Raw genomic sequence first — 18,225 nt, 5'->3', positions numbered from 1 at the left:
TATGTTAATTATCAACATTTTAAATTTCAGTTACAGATAATAGCAAAGTACATGTCCTTACATAATAAATTTATGTAATGACTGAACTAGTTTGGAGTTCAGGTGTACAAAAGAACAGTTATGAGCATACTGGCTGTCTCTGTAACTTAACCCTTCAAACCCAGTTGACGCATATACGTGATCTCATGACTTTTACTCTTAACTCCTTTGACGCCTGTATGCGTTCTGGCTATATTTTATTTTTTTGTGACTTTATGGTTACCTGGAGTGCATGCATGTTGTGTTATTCCACGCTTGTAACCTTTAAAGACTGTAAAATGCAGTTCAACGCCAAGGTCGGGTGTCGCTGGACATAGCTGCATCTATTTATAGTAAGAGGCTTGGTGGCTGAAGGTCATGCACAGCGGTGATGACATGTTACGCACAGCGCTTGTCAAAATGCAACCACTGTGCGCTTCACTTATAAACAATGTATTTGATTTTATACATTTATGTTCTATATATTACAATATATTTGTAATAAAACAGATTAAATTAAACATTTGTTTTGCTTCTATCCACTTTTCCTACAGCAAAGGCACAGAAAATAAATACAGTGAAAGCAAAGTTTTAACAATAAAACAAAATATAGCTGTTCTCACCCAAAACTTTTACAAAAAATATTTTTATCATTTTTCTTACTTTTCATGAAGATTATGAATATTGAAAAATAAGTCCTTTGTATAAATTAACTTAGGCTTTTTTTCAATAAATGAGCGCTAAAGAGAAATTAACCCATTTTAGCACGGCGCTGTGAGGGTTAATCAAAATTTGCATGAAGATGTTACAAGAACATGACAAAATCAATTTCTATATAGACGCCTTAAACTTGAATGGATTTTAATTTAAATTGGCATCAACGTTCTATGTTATTATTTTACCCAAAAATAGTTTTTTGACAAATAACAATTATGGATTTTTGGTGCCCTTTGAGACAAAGCAACTGGACAATAGGCTCAATATCATTTATAAACAACTACTCCAGATAACTTGTGGTTGGTTGGACTTAAAACATAATTGGCATAACTATTTAATTAATAAGAGTTAACACAAATGGTTTTTCAATGCCCTTTTAAACAAGGAAATAGAGTTCCTGGGTCATAACTATTATGAAAATTTGCTTTAGGTACCTCATTGTTCGATACACTTATTTAGAATTGGCATGATCATTTTATGGAATGATTTCTAACCTACGGAGTAGTGTTCGATCTTTGTGCCAAGAAGGTGGAATTTCAAAGCCAAAACCGCTTTTTGCACAACTAGTCGACATAACATATGATACATTGATATGGAACAAATTTGGTACAGACATTCTATGGAACGTTGGAGAATAATTCATGAGCCCATTCGGAGCAATATATCCAAACTTTTAATAACCACCATCTAGAAACCTTAAGAGGTATAGAAAAAAAACTTAAAGAATAAAAGTAGTTTATAATTATGTACTATATTAAAAAATGTATCAGTTCGGGTCTATGTGGGAAATTAGTTGAATGTGGATGGCCGTCATCTTGAAACATTTCATTGATTAAGACTGACTAACAAACTTATCCAAGCTATGTGCAAGTACTGCTTGGCACCAAGTTTAGTCTGGATATCTTTAAAAATTACGACAGGCATCGTGTTCACTGCTGAGCCTCTAAGGCAGCTATGGCTGGGCCATACTTCTAGTTATAACGCACAGAGAATAGAATTATTGTATTTTTATTATTGTTTTCATTTTTATCAATATTTAAACTGTCATTATATTCAGATACAGTGTGAGTTTAAAGTACACTCTGTTTAATTTTTGATCGATAAATATGGAGGGATGGAACTAAGGACACCTTTCTATGAAATATAAGTGAACTTTTTAGTCACTGTTACAACTTTGACTAAATGGGATTTTGGCGGAAGGGGGGGACTAAAAAGTTTTAAATGTGAGGACCTATCAAGTGACACCCCATTTGAAAAGTCTTGATAAAAAAAGAACAGTGGAAAATACATCTTTCCATCTCAACCCAGTATAAAATGGTAGCTCATTGAAATTAATTAAAACATGGATTTCAAACAAGAACATCCACATTCAGAAGGTAAATAACTTCAATATACAACCAATTTCCTTACAAATTCAAACCTGTTTTACAGTTATTACCTTTTGCAAGGCAGGCCTCCCTTATCTTCCCAGTTTTGAGGAATTCCAGTATCATGTTCAGTTTCTAGTTGGAATTAATAAAGTTAAGACGTGTATTTGTGATACTTTACTTTAAGTGAACAAGGGTATATTATGATTCTGATAATGGAAGGCTACGGAGGCCGGGTGAGATCTTTTGATAAAGTGAGGAATTTATTTAATGACACTTATCCCATTTAAAACACTGCATCTAAACAGGAGTTAAAAAAATAATCCTACGTTTACAGGAAATAGGCAGCGTTTAAGACCGTCCCAAACCTGGACGACTAAAATCGACTAAAAATGAAACATTATCCCTTGACGTTTTACAGACTGTTGTAGAAGATCCTCATGCCAACAGTTTATAAAGTTTTTATATGACAGTGGAGTGGTTATAAAGCGTACAAAATTCGTTCAGTTCATGAGCTAAGTGACGATGATTTTGATCGTCAAGTAGAATTTTGTGAAATGTTGATGTAGAACATTAATAATAATACAATTAGATTAAACAACATTCCTTTCTCAGATGAAGAAACTTTCATGTTAAACAGTAATGTTAACAGACACAATGCTCGTTATTGGGCTGATGTTAACCCTCACTGGATGGTAGAGCAACATTCCCAGCACCCTGAAAAATGAAACTTTTGGCTTCGCATTGTGAGGGATTAGTTTGTCAGGCCCTTTTTTATTTGATGGAAACCTTAATACCGAGATATACCAGGAAATGTTACAAAATCAGGTTTATCCAGCTATCCAAAGAGCAACCAACAACTGTAATGAAGTTTGGTTCCAGCAGGATAGAGCACCTCCACACTATGGCTGTATGTCCTTGAGTATTTAAACAATATTTTTCGGAATCGCTGGGTAGGCTGAAAAGGTAGTATTGAGTGGCCACCAAGATCGCCAGATCTATCTCCACTTCACTACTATAAGGAGGGACAGAATAGTTGCGGAAATTTAAAAAATCCCGTGTGAATCCATACAGCGTGCCGTTTCATGTTTTTATTTCAATTTAAAGTAAAGTATCATAAAAACACGTCTTAACTTTGTCAATTCCAACCAGAAACTGAACATGATACTGGACTTCCTCAAAACTGGGAAGATAAGGGAGGCCTGCCCTGCAGCAGTTAATAACTGTAAAACAGGTTTGAGTTTGTAAGGAAAGTGGTTCTTTATTGAAGTTATTTACCTTCTGAATGTGGATGTTCTTGTTTGAACTCCGTGTTTTAATTTTTAATTAATTTCAATGAGCTACCATTTTATACTGGGTTAAGATAGAAAGATGTATTTTCTATTGTTCTTCTGTTATCAAGACGTTTCAAATAAGGTGTCACTTGATGGGTCCTTACATTTAAAAATTTTGAGTGCCCCCCTCCGTCAAAATCCCATTTTTGGGAAATGGGCAAAGTTGTAACAGTGACTAAAAAGTTCACTTATATTTCATAGAAAGGTGTCTTCATAGTGGTTTTCACTTCATTGTCGGTTTGAAAGAGTTGTCCGCCTAGCTTGCGCTTCGTGTGCAGGAACAAGTGGTAGTCAGACGGTGATCCAACTGCTCCCAACAAAAATGTCGAACCAATGTTTGAGTGTCAACAGCAGTATGGGACCGAGCATTGTCATGGAGCAACACAATTCTGTTACTGGACATTCCTCTCCATTTGTTTTGAATACCTTGCCGCATTAATGGTTTCACCTCTTGGGAGAAAATCAATCAGCAAAACATCTTTCCATTCCCTAAAGACTGCACACATTTTTTTGTGCAGTCATCGTCGTCTTGAATTTTTGTTTTTTCAGGGATTGTGTCTGTTGCCACTCCATTGACTGCTGTTTGGATTCCGGTGTGACATGACGGACCCAAGTTTCACCACCTGTCACAATTTTGTTTAAAAAATCCTCACCATCATCATTGTACCGTGTGAGAAAAGTCAAAGCACTTCCGAGTCTATTGGTTTTGTGCATGTCAGTGAGCGTTTTTTGAACCTGTTGGGAACACAGCTTGCGATAACCTAAGCAGTCCGTAACAATTTCGTACTAAAGAGTGCGTGAAATTTGTTGGAAATCGTCAGATAGCATTGTCATAGTGAAAAATCTGTGCTCTTGGATTTTTTCGTCAACTGCCCTTACCAAATCATCGGTGTCAACCGCCGACCGCTCCGATTCTCATCATGCACATTTATTCAACCGCCATTGAACACTCTAACTCTAACCCTCTTTCTCACCATTCCTTCATTCACGTCTTCCCCGAAAACATCTCAAAGTTGACGATAGATTACAGCCGGTTTCACATTCTTTGTGTTTAAAAAAATCTTATTGCAGAACGAATCTCACAATCGGCGGGATTACTAATTGTCTAAAGAATTTTAAACGTCCAGAGAAAACTGAAAAGCAACTTTTGTGGCATGAGTTGATAGCCAGTGAACAAGGACAACCAGTGCACATAAGCAGAACACCGATTACAGTACTACAGCATCAGTAGAATGAAACAGTACTTGCTTTCTGAATACGCCTCGTATATGTGTTTCCGTTTGTTCACGTGCATGTGTACTGTGTGAGAAAAAGTGTGAGTGCGTGTTTGTGTATAGAAATAATCTCACAGCTCTTATTACAGCATCACTGGGTTAAACTAAAGGATGTTGAAAGTAGATTTGTTAATATGAAAATTGTAGTTTTGTTAGCATTTGAACATTACTGTGTAAATGACTAAAATATTGAATAAACATATGTTACTTTTTAATTTTATTTAACTGAGAGCTAGTCAGTTACATAAAAATCATTATTCTAGGAGCAATGGCAATGGATCCAGTTATGACAAGTGGGAGACTGCTAGATTCTGCACTAGTGATACCACCAAAGGCAGGATCTACCAGACAAAGCACTGAAGTTGATCACCCCATATGGAATTTTAGAAGTATTATTTTAACTGCCATAAAAGATCATCAATTTTTGATTATAAGTGGAGACACTGGATCAGGGAAAACAACACAGGTTAGTTTTTTCTGTATTAAAGACATTAAACAATGAAAGATATGTTTGAATTTTTAGACCAAATGAATGAATAAAAAAGTTGTAAAGGTAAATAAATCAAATGAAGGGAAACCAGAGTGTTTCTTCAGAAACATTTACTTCTTGCTTGACTTTTTGCTCTTCCGGTAGAACATACAACAAACCAACTTTTCATTTACTTGTGGGCAACCTAACTGGTGCATAGCACTTTATGTTATGATCTAAAAAATACTTTCTGATATTATTATTATAAAAATTTAACTTGGTGATTGTCATAGACATGTGTTACAGGTCCCGCAGTATATTATTGAAGACGCCTACACCAACCAGCAGCACTGCAAAATCATTTGCAGCATGCCAAGAAGAGTTGCGGCTGTGGGTGTTTCTGAGAGAGTGGCATTTGAAAGGAAAGAACCCATTGGCAATACAGTCGGATACATGATAAAGCTTGACAGCAGGTTAGAATAAACAGCTTGTAGATGTTAGAGATGTAGCCTCGCAAAGTGTTTTATAAATTTGTATAACACAATATGAATAAACCTTTAAACACTTTTTTTAAACTGTTAATTAACTTAACCTTAGTTAGTACCTGAAGATGAAATCGCAGATTTTGAAATGTATATTGTAGGAAAAATAAAAGTTTAAAAAAGTGTTTAAAGGTTTATTCATATTGTGTTATACAGCTTGTAGAATTTCTCTTCTTTTATAATAATGTAAAAATTATAGAATAACCATTAACTTAGACCTATCTTTTAAGATCTTATCTTATAATGAAAGTTTTTTTCTTGTCTTAAGAATATAAGCTAAATTTTCCAGTTATGACAGATATTCTCCATTCTATTTCTCCAAATAGAATCTGGCTGTGTAAACTATCTTAACAAAACATGTATCATCTAAACAACATCTTTTTAGACAACAAAGAAAAATACTATTGTTTACTTATTGATGAAATATGTGTTATGTTCCATATTACTTTAAAAGCTGATAAAATAAAGGGTCTTATTGTTTATCATAGTTCTCAAAATAGAATCTGGAACCAAGTACAGTAAAACATCCCTTTACCATTATGCTTGCTATTTAGATGAAATTGCAGGTTAAGCACAAATGTCCATGCTTTTTATGAAACTAACCATTGCAACAAAGTAACGTCATCACCTGTGTTAATAAGTAAGTGATAATAAAGATGGATATAGACATGTCATGAGCTTAATTCTAATTATTATTTGGCAATATAACAATATTTATTTTCATTCAATAGAACATATAATTTATATACTTAAAAAGATATTTATACATGGTTTATTTTCATATGCAAAATATTTTTTTTATATTATATAAATGTCTTTTACTTGGTAATCATTAGTTAATAAACTTATAAAGGTTGTCATCTTATGGATCATCATTATTATTATAGTTATTAAACTTATCTGCCCAAAGTATACTTTATTAAGCAGGATGTTATGTAATTACTAAATAAAGATAAAACTGAATTTTCTCTGTATTGCAAAGTTAAATGTGTTTTAAATTAATTTACGATAATAGCAATGATGAAAATATTTCATTTCATACACTTCACAGTTCATGAATATGCTGTAAATTTCAATCAGGAGAGAAGACTAGAGGGTAACAAATGAAACCAACAAGCGTGGATTCTACTTTAATGGCTTCTTCAGGTGGAATAACACTGCCATATATGTCTAGTTTATTATTAGGGTAAAAATGTTTTTCAGATTTGCTGGTAGGGATGAAATGGCAGTTTCGTTTCATCCAAATCCATCGTTTGTTCTTGGGCAGTTGCGGGCATCCTGACAAATAATTAATTCTATTATTAGATAATCAGTCCCATTTCCAAATGTGTATAAGGATTATGAATAAGAAATGTTACATTTAGTTACATTTTCTTAGACCTTCTCATTTGCGTTTTTACTTTCTGGCAGAGCATAAGGTGTAAAACAGAAATGTATTTACTATTACATCCAACATTTCTTAATAGATATCCACACCTCTTGAAAAAAAATTGTTCTTAGTCTTACTTAAATAAATACAAAATGTAAAAATAACTGACAAGGTCCAACAAAAAATGTGCTCAACCATTTGATTTAAAAATCTATCATAAGTGACATCATTTCTTGGATGTAGAGCAGTATAATTGATACCACACACATACATGTTAGTTATTGGCTTGCAGATGTACTACTTTGTCTTCAGCAATAGATATATTACATCATTGATTGGTAAAAATAACATAATAAACATCTTGGTTGATACTGTCTTTTATAGTTGTGTAAAACCCTTCACAAAAATAAATCACTTATATTCATCTGGATGAACATTAGTCATGTTTATATGTTGCACTCTATTACGGTAGACAGTGTCTTGAATAGTTTAAAAATTTAAATTGTATACAATTGATAAGTCAAAAATATCCTACGCTATTAATACCATTCTATTTATAAAATTAATCAAAATTGCTAATTTTAATGTTTTCCCTCAGGGTATCCCAAAAAACTGCTTTAACCTACTGTACGAATGGGGTTCTGCTCAGATGTCTGTTGGGCGAAATCAAGCTTGAAAATGTAACCCATCTCATTTTGGATGAAATACATGAAAGAGACAAAGCGACTGACATCATCATGCTCTTGTTGAAACTAGTCATTCATCAGTATCCTAAACTGAAAGTAATATTAATGTCGGCCACAATGGACATTACCAAATTTCAGAATTACTTCGATGTCCATATTCCAGTGATCAAAGGTAATATTATTTACTTAAACATTGTTAGACACTCAAAATATATTGTGTTTCAATAGTCCTTACTCTTCTTTTACAGTGTTTCCTTACAGTGAGTGGTATATTCTTATGGACTGTATTAGCCATGAGCCATGTCAACAAGTCATGTTTTCTTTATCTGATAGCTTTCAATGTTAAACTGTTGTTCTAAACTTCGAAGTTCTAACTTTCTTTTGGAAGTTATTAATTATACTACAGATAAAATATTAGTACATCCTTTATGTTGGTTCCTTTGTATAATCGCTAACATTATTTGCTTTGCTTGTTGTTTTTTGCTCAATTTACAATAACTATATTGTTAGACAATAGTCAAAAAATATGAATTATAAAAAATGGGTACAAATGGTAAGTGGACTGTTGTTGGAAAATCCTACGCCTGCCTAGGCAGCCGAAAAATCATGTTCCCCAATGATTTTATTCTAAAATGCAGTAGGCTGGTTGAAGTAGCAGTTAAAAATTTGATAGATTATATAAGGAAGAAAATTTATAGATCATATCTTTTATTGCACCAATAAGCATTTTGCAAGGTCTTGTATTTCTCTTTTGAGGTGTACACGCTATTTTTAAAGTTTTATAATTTTGTCTTGGTTTTTTTATTTAATTTATTGCTTTTTTTTTAGAAAATACCTTTATCACACCAATGGACTTTTCAGACCTAACAAACAAGTTTTAAGTAATATTCCAGTTTAAGGGCTACACAGACCATGCATCAAATTTGCATCAGAATCTACTAATCTATATATATAAAAATGAATGTTTGTATGTTTGTCCTTTATGGAAATCGTGAACTATTGGACCGATCATGATGAAAATTTGTACGTATATGTATTTTTCCACGGAGAAGGTTTATAAGCTATGCCCATCCCTTTCCCGATTCAGGATTCCGCCCCACTGGTTACAGAAATACCCATAAGAAATGCATTGCAGCAAACATATGTTAACGTCTTTTCAAATTTTTAATCAGCTGTTCTTTGTAAACATATATTACACTTATAGTTTTAAAGCATAGAGTAAGCTTAAGAGAAACGACAAATTTTGTTTAAACTGTTTTTGCAATCACTGTTAAACATAGACTTTACTATCCAGATAATACAATTCAAATTTGACGTAAAAATTCACCTTTAACTGCAATATTTATTTAATATAAACCATGCTCATGCTTGATCAGAAGAGTAATGCAGATATCATAATTACTATCTTACGTTGGCTACAAATATAAAGAATGTTATAAAAATCAACCTTAGTTGTTTTTTTTTGACAGAAGTATGGTTCTCAAAACTCTGTGTGTACATATTCTCTCGATCGAGACAACAAAGCAAGCTCAATCGTGGCATCGGAGATATAACTAATTTAATCTAAAATTTATTATAGTAAAAAAAAAATTTACTAAGTAATATAAGGACTTCGGTTCTTAAGATTTGCGTGCGAAGCCGTGGGTAACAGCTAGATAGAGGCAGGAATATGGTACATACCTTCATAATACGCCCAAGAGGCTCACGATGGAACGACTATCAATTATCTCAGCAATGTTTAGAATGTGATAGAAAAAGAATAAGTGAATATAGTGTACTGTTTTCAACGGGAAATTGCGTGCGAAGCCGCGGGCAACTTTTGCAAAAAATTATTGAAATGCGCAGCAAAGCGCGCTGGGCCCGCTAGTTGACTATAAAAATAGTTTAAGCCTACCTGCTCCTATTATGATATTATGAGTCAGTAAGTGATAGCAGTTTGAATTATTCCAGGAATTTTGCAGAATAAGTTATATTCTTGATTGTCCAATTTAAGGCTCTATGTAGACTAATCCAATTTAGATTTTTATCAAGTGTTCACATTCTGTGTAAATACACTATACACATTATCCTAAATACATTATATGCCACAATGTAAAAGTAGCTAGCATGTATTACCATAAAATTAGTTATGCCAGTTATATATATATATATATATATATATATATATATATATATATATGTTAACATAAAGTAAAATAATTCAATTTGTTTTTAATCTTGTCTAAAAAGGGAGAAAATCTTTATAAAACATTAAAACAGAAAAATAATATTTTAGAATTGTATTTATTAGGGAACAATAAATTATTGTATTCTGGATATAGGCACCTGTGCTGAGTTGCATGATTAATTAGGAAAGTTGTTCAAAGCAAGTAGAAATTAAGGCAAGAGTATTTATCTGGAGTCTAGCAGTTTCGTAATGTTTGAACAATGCTTGCAATACTACATGGGGCACACGCCCATATCTAAACAAAATATTAACTGGAATTGGTTTCTGTACACCTGAAGACAACTTGTTAACAGTCGAAACTGGAGCACTGTGATAGTGCAGATTAAAGGTGTCATGGATTCCTTGTGTCTGGGACTAGAATAGCAGCCTACCGCCACTGGTGCCAGTCCGTGCTCAATAATGCATTTTTAGCCCCACCCCCACTGGCACCCGTGGATCAGTTTTTATTTTTGTATATATTCAAACAAAGAAATTTACACTCCTCCCTCAACACCCCCTCCCCTACATCTATATCCATTCCCATATAATGTTCATTAATGTCGTCATCAAAACTGTTGGAACTTGAATTGGATCATTCTCCATCAGAAAACAGGTGTTCAATGAGTTTAATATCCTCCTCCATTGGACTACCATTATATATACACAGACCAAATACAATAAACACAATACACAATAGAGAAAAAGAACCAAAATGGAGATCTGAGAACAGCAAGTAGAGACAGTGGAACGGGCACTAAACGTGGCAAACGATACCTATTCCACCCATTATTGAGCTCACACTAAAATAATGAGTGTGAGCCAGGGGTAGAGCCACCACAAGACGCGTTAGTACGGCAATACCATAAAAGGAACCCGCCACAGCAAATGTGATAAGAAAGAATTTGATTGACTTCTTAATTTAATTTACTGTGAGACTAATAAATTTTAAATTGTTGAGTACAACATATATTAAGGAGTGTACTACACAATACCACAAATTTTATTTTTATTCAATTAAACATAACTGTGTCATGTGTAATCCAAAGATATATCATGGTCATTCAGAAATATCTGTAGTGGACTTAAAAATTACAAATTTGAAATACAAGGCGTGTAAAGGTAAAGAATAGCACATACTGTCATAAAGTTCATTGTTTTACGTAGCTTGGCAATGTCTTATATTTAAAATATCCAACTAACATAGAGGAAATTTAATTGGGCTTAACAACTTTCATTGAATAGCCTTTTCTAATGAAAAATAGCATTGCAGCAATGGAGCTGCATTCATCCTCTATTCACACCCCTACTATACAATATTCCTGTGGTGCTGACTGCTTCACTTAGTTTAACAGTTGTGTAAAAAGAATTATTATTTATATTGTAATGACCCCTCTTATCTTTATCTAGAATTATAATGATTTGAAGAAAATTATGAAACAATACTATGATAAATTAATAATTACATCATAAAAAAGAGGGATAATTTTTTCAAATTTTAGTTTATAGTAAGCTTACAGTAAGTTTGTTCGTCTAGTGGGTCTTCTAAATAAATGGAAATGTTTTTCTTTTACCATTGCTGTCTTTTTATTATTTCAATAAATCTATATTTTCCTTCATAGTTTTTAAATTTTTCAGTTGATGGAACATCATACAATGTGGTAGATTTTTATCTCGAAGACATCCTAAAGCAGTAAGTAAAATATTAGTTCACGCAATTCATAGAGAAATTAATTAAGATTTAACCATTAATATATTTGTTATGTGATTGAATGTTATTAACAGTATTTTAACTCTTTTAGTGCCATAGATAGAAGAGATCCATGTTTAATAGTGCAGAGTGATTTTTTATTTGACTATGCGAAAAGTGCCAGAGGGTTTTGGAGGAAAACACAAGGTTTTGGAAAAAAGTTCACCTAAAATCTATTTTTCACTCTTAAAAGCTCTTTTTAATTTTTTTAAGGTAAACGAATTACATATCAGAAAATATGTAACAATCATATTTTATGCACTTAAAAAAACTAAAAATCACTTTAGATAGGGAAAGTTTTTGGAAACAAAATAAAAATTCACTTTGAAGTAAAATAATGATTATACAAAAAATTATTTTGAATTTTCAATAATTTTATGATAAATAGTATTTTAAAAAAACCTAAAATTTTATGTAATAACATAATATTGTACCATAAACAAAATAATAAAAATTAGTCAAGTGTTAGGGATTTGTTTTGCTAAAAACCAGAGTTTTGGAAAACATTCAGGTAAAGTTTATTTTACACCATAAAAAGCTCTTTTTTAATTCTTTTTGAAATTTTAATACTTTAATCATAGAGACTATTTAAAAACAATGCAAAATCGTGTGTAATAAAACATTACTTACTAAAACGAAACTCAAGACATAAACATAATCTTACTCGGGCAATTTTCAAACAAACTCTACAACACTATCTTCATGGATACTAGACATATCACCTTTACAAACATGTTATAAAAGTTTTCTTATATGACTATCATCACTTTTTTAATTACTAATATAACTTAGAAACACTTAAAATGAATAAAAACTCACAAATATATAACATAAAAAAACGCTCCGTTATTTGTCATGGCACCGCGATCCAACTGAGAAAGTGTTGTATATTTAGTTAGTTGTTATGTCATCTAAGAGCAATACTAAGTAGAAATAACAGTTGAAAAGTTAGTTCAGTTCATGTATTATACAAATTCAGATAGTATTAATGCAAATGATTAGCCAGTTCAAGAATGAATGAAGTCAACATATTTCATACTAACTTGAGGCTGGTAAGACAGCTGTTGGAAAAATGTATTTGGTGACATGATATCTAGAACCATTTATAACAAGGAGGGAGGGAGGGAGGGAGAGAGAGAGAGAGAGAGAGAGAGAGAGAGAGAGAGAGAGAGAGAGAGAGAGAGAGAGAGAGAGAGAGAACCCGAGTCCTTTCACTTTAAATGACTCCAGAGGTGTCCACACTATACTACAATAATCTAGGCATGCTATACGAGGGAGTTGTAAATCAAAAGCAGACTTCTGACACTAAAAGGATCACGCCCAAGCAGGAATATCCAATCTTACAAGTCTTACGTGTCCAAACATACAAGCCTAGAAATAAGAATATGGTAGATCTTATTCAATTGGTTTGTTCTGTACATTTGCATTAATAAAAACTGTCTAAAGTGATACTTCTCAAGCTAAGCTATTTGCTTGTGCCTTTTACCAAAAGCCTATGGATAACCCAACACGTGAACACCGCTCAAGGTAGGACATTAACATTTTTTTTACACGGCTTAGAAATAGTAGTTATTTGGAAAAACCCCCTTAGTTTAAGCTACGAACATTAAAAAAAAATCAGTTTTATAAATCAAACTTACAAAAAAAAATTTTTACACAATATAAAATTATTTTGTCAAAAAATACTGATACATCTTTTTCATTGCACTATGGTTCTGATAAAGGAAAACGAACCAAAAATTTTGTCTGTGACACAATAAGTAAAAAAATTAACAGATTTAAGTTCGCAAACAGGCAAAACACAACAATTTCTCCTGGAGTTTCTGGTATAACTCTGTTACAGAGGGCCGGTTTACGTGCATATACCAAAAATTAACCATGGAGTTAAAAGGGTTAAAGAAACTCCTTCAAACACTTTAAAAGTACTCGCCATTAGATGTAGCACACTTTTTAAGTCTTTCTGAAGCATCTGTGGAACTCTTCAACTTTGATATCGCCCAGTGCCCTTTGCAAAGCTGTTTCAACACCTCCACATCATAAAAAAATTATCTTTTAGATTTGATCTTCATTCCAAAAAACAGCAAAAAGTTGTAGGGGGTTAGGTCTGGTGCACATGGAGGGTGACGAATTACAGGTCATCCCTGATGTAAAATAATGGGTCACATATATAGTTGTGTGTGCAGGGGCGTTGTCATGATGGAGGAACCAGTCACTCAATTGCCAAAAGTCTGCGCATTTCCTCTGCACATTCACTCGCAGATATCTTAAAACTTCCAAAAAATGTGCTGGTTAGCAATCTGGCAAGGTGGAACATTCCGAATGCATAATTTCATAAATTTAAATAAATCATTATCGAAAGATGCTAAGAAATAATATGGTCTTTATTACTCATATCACCATATTTAAAAAGCCCAAATCACTTAAAAACTTGTAAGCGGATCAGTTGCAATATTTGGTAAGTTTCCATTGCAAATTTCTCAAGCAGGAAATAAATGTTCTATACACTCTTTGTACACATAACGTAGCTTTGGTGGAAAGGGTTGATTCATTGTAAATGTTGAGTTTAGCTCCAGTTCATCTTTCTCTAAGTACAGCATTAAAAATCAATGAATAAACCTTTCCCACCATAACTACGTTTTGTATAGGAAACTGTTACTCCACCGTGCTTAGAGATTGTGTCTGAAACATTGTAGTTCACTCAATAAAATTGTGCACCTGATGAGAATACCTCTTCACCTAGATTACACTATATTTGGTAGTCTTAGTGTCTCTTATGTCGAAATGGTGTAAAAAGTTCTTTTGAGCTTCTTCATTGCCAACTTTGTTGAAACTTCTTCAGAAAAACATGACTACAGATTCCAGGAGTCAAATCTATGATGTCAGATTCCAATCACTGTACAATAGGCAGGTAAACTGGAGCTAAACTCAACATTTACACTCTTTGTCCTTTTAAATTTGCCATAATGAGTTCGTAGACGGTACAAAATAACAGTAAGATAAACACAACAGTACACTCAATTGTTAATCCAGACACTCTTAACAACTGTTTTGACAATATCTCTACTATTGCGATCCAGCAGGATAACTGTATATAACTTCTATAAACTGCAGCGCATTCTCAGTTTAGTTTGTAGGGTTTCCCCTTGTATGCAACTCTTAGTAGTAGGCCATTTAATTTTATGGAATTTAAGTCATACACCCTTAAAATTATTAATGGCATCAGTGGTATTTACTAATTTGAAGTTTTTTACATAACTTAACATTTCAATCTCAATGTTGCAAATAATTTTGTAAATATTTATGAAATGTATTTATAACTAATTAACATTAAATAAGAGTTTCCTAAGGTGGTGTATTGTCCATTGTACTTTTATTGTCCAATTATGTATTTGCCTTTGCCATGACCATTCATTTCGTCAAGTCACATGCAATGTTGATTTGCGATTTTTTTTGTGCCACTGAAGTTTTGTCTTGAATTTAGTGCACCACATTTATTAACATTATGCCTTGTCACTCGCCCTGATAACCAAAAACAATCTGTAGTCACAAATCTATTTTTGCTGATCAATTTTCACGGATCAAGAAGATGTGTTAAGAACGTACCAACCCCCAGAAATATATATGACTTAAAATGTACTACCAAAAAGCATTATGTAACAACATCCTCACTCTAAAACAATCATGCCCGATTTAGGACAAAATAATCGTATCTGTTTTCTTGTTTCAAGTTGACTATCTCTAATTATTTGTGTCCTAACTCAAATTTTTGTCGGAGTATTAAAAAATTGATTGGATCATAACTAAAGAGATCAGATGCTTTGATCACTTTAATAATTACCACCTCAGTTCAAACATCATGGAACAGCACCAATACATTTTTATTTTTTTATTAATCTAATCAGTCATAACAATTCTTCCATAGATTTAATATTTTTTATGTAGGCCGTGTTGTATCTCTAAGATTTGTGGTGTTTCAGAGTGGATTGGCGTTTACCGGACAACCTAAACCATCAGTTGTGTACTACAGATACATTGTATGAAGAGGAGGGAGGTGATTGTGAAGAGAAAGGAAAAGAGTCACTGGCCAATCTTCCTGTATCTGCAGAAAAAGTTGCCCACACACCGTAAGGAATAAATTAAACAAAGATGTGACTTGTTTTTTTTTAGCACAGCAAGTGAATGGAATGGTTTCATCAGTCTAAGCCAAAATAGTTAAAACGCAGATCAATTCATTAATTATGTATAAACACAATAATCATCTATTTATTTTGTTTGGAAATTTTTAATATTTTCAGTCAAAACTAATAAGAGATGCTTTATTTAAATAGTCATTTGTATGTTAAAATGGATTCTTAAGTAACCCGTTGTTAAAATGTATTATCAAATAAGATTTGTAATAATTATCGTATTAAATTATCGTGGCATAATTTATTGTAGATTTTAATTAATAATATAGAAGATACAACTTGGGTTCAGAAAGAGTCACAATACTTGCAGTGACCTAGTAAATTTATTTCGAGATTTAATTGATACCAAAGGCTAGGGCAAATATTGAAGAATACAAGAATTAATTAGAATCCATGAACAACAAATTGTTAATATGAAGTATTATTGCTTCCATGATTGAGCCATCAGTGAGTTAAAACATATATCAAAGACATATAACAGATTTTGAAGTTGGGATATGAAACATCTGCTGCTCTCATCAGACTACAAGGTGTGCCACAAAGGAGTTATCTGCTGCCTGTGCTTTAAATGCTTTTTTGTGCCAAGTCTATCAATACATGGATTGTCAGCTGCATTTGTTCTATAAATCAAATCTTTGCTCGTAAAGCTATTTCTCAAATCAGTTGTGTCTTGAAAAAATTGCACAATTGTCAGCCAGTGTGGAATAAAACACTTAACTTAAAATAAACATATGCACTGTCCTTCATGTGGCATGAAATATGTTAGAGAGGACATGTGTGGGGTTTTTCGAGGATGCCAAAGCCAAGTGTGGACTTCGGGATCATTTGAACAATAAGTTTTAGCTGCTCCCAAGCTCCATCCACCACCTTGATAAGTGCTATTTAAAGTTGTAACTGCCCATTTATCAAATAACTATAAAAACATATGGAATCCTTTGTTTACAAATTGTTTAGCTATTTACAACTTTTTTTACATGTACAACCAAAGTTATTAATGAAAAACAATGTGTACCGTCAACTTCATCATGACCATCCCACATTGATAAAAACCAATGAAATGGGTTCCTTTTAATTATTTGTTTTTGGGTTTCTGAAGTTTGTTTTTACCTACAACCATAATGTTAATACAAAACATGAGTGCCACCAACATCACACTGAACTAAGTTATCAAAATTATATCAAATCAGAGTAATGGGTTCTTTTTCTTTCGTTTATAATTGTTTAGTTGGAGAACAATAAGATGTCTGGTCTGCTGAGAGCAAGAATAGCTTTGCTGTCTATCGATTCGGAGTCTGTGACAGCTTACACTTGCCTCAGGGCTGGGAAACCTTCCGAGTAAAGAGTCTCGTCAGCCTTCCATTTCTTAATGGTGTTTCTAACTTAATACTTAGCCAAGTCATAATAGGGTTCTGAACCTACGAGTCACAACATAGCTCTAGCTGTCACCAAACTGTCTACCATCTTATTTCTCGCAATCCCCTCAAGGCTCGGCACCCACATCTGAGTGACTTTGTTGTGGGTAGTAATATTACTTGCGGCAGACTATGTCACATTGCTCAACCTAATTTCTTGAATAAGTTGATTAGGTGTTGTGCATGTGGTCAAAAGAAAAATAAGAGGTGAAAAAAAAAAACAGATCTGTTAGAGTGGTGTTCCATAACATATCAGAGGCAAGGAACACCGCTGGAGGCCCTCCGACCACCACTGTGGCCACAACTACCAATACGAGGATGGTGACACCTGGGCCAGTGGAGCTCTTGTGGTATTTGCAGGCCGGCAATGTCACAGTGGTAGAGATAGGTTGGGCCTTGTTCACGATCGAGCATCATTTATCAATGAGGTCAGCAGGAGCTGCATTCAAAGTGTTTGAGTTGATGTTTCCGGACAGACAAATCACATGCAAAATTTCACTTGAGCCTACTAAAATTGTTTATTTGGTGAACTTATTATTATGGTTTTTTTTTCCTTCCTGAGGGAAAAGGACAGTTTGTCCCCGCGCTTAGTCCTAAAACTATTATGGTATGGTGAATTATTTATATGGTATTGTTGAGTATTTTCAAGACCTACTGGGAAAGGAAGTCCAGGAATCATTTGCCTTTGTTGCTATGTTCGACAAAAGCATGAATAAAATTAGCCAGAAACAGCAAATGGATATTGCACTAAGGTATTGGGATCCTGTAAGTGATGAAGTGACCACAAGATATTTCTCCTCTGCTTTTTAGACTAAAGGCACTGGGGAGCAATTTGATTTTGAACTTCAGAAGTCAATTAAAGCACGTGATGTAGAAAAAAAACTTCTCATTATTTAT

The 18,225-nt window shown here is 33.2% G+C and overlaps 1 protein-coding gene across 2 annotated transcripts in view; it reads left to right on the top strand.

The window, feature by feature from the left end:
• LOC124369586 (3'-5' RNA helicase YTHDC2-like) overlaps nt 1–18,225 on the top strand; it is a 146,995-nt gene that overhangs the window by 48,401 nt on the left and 80,369 nt on the right. The window contains exons 12-16 of one of the 2 annotated variants that reach the window (XM_046827629.1): nt 4,974–5,176; nt 5,486–5,652; nt 7,689–7,948; nt 11,618–11,672; nt 15,707–15,853. In XM_046827629.1, coding sequence (XP_046683585.1) covers nt 4,974–5,176; nt 5,486–5,652; nt 7,689–7,948; nt 11,618–11,672; nt 15,707–15,853 — 832 coding nt within the window. Of the gene's footprint in view, nt 1–4,973; nt 5,177–5,485; nt 5,653–7,688; nt 7,949–11,617; nt 11,673–15,706; nt 15,854–18,225 lie in introns of those variants that run through there. The other variant, XM_046827628.1, reaches the window with a different exon arrangement.

Source organism: Homalodisca vitripennis, chromosome X (assembly GCF_021130785.1).
Source record: "Homalodisca vitripennis isolate AUS2020 chromosome X, UT_GWSS_2.1, whole genome shotgun sequence".
Lineage (NCBI taxonomy): Eukaryota > Metazoa > Arthropoda > Insecta > Hemiptera > Cicadellidae > Homalodisca > Homalodisca vitripennis.
Note: the sequence above shows the minus strand (reverse complement) of the source record. Positions and strands in the feature narration are given on the sequence as shown.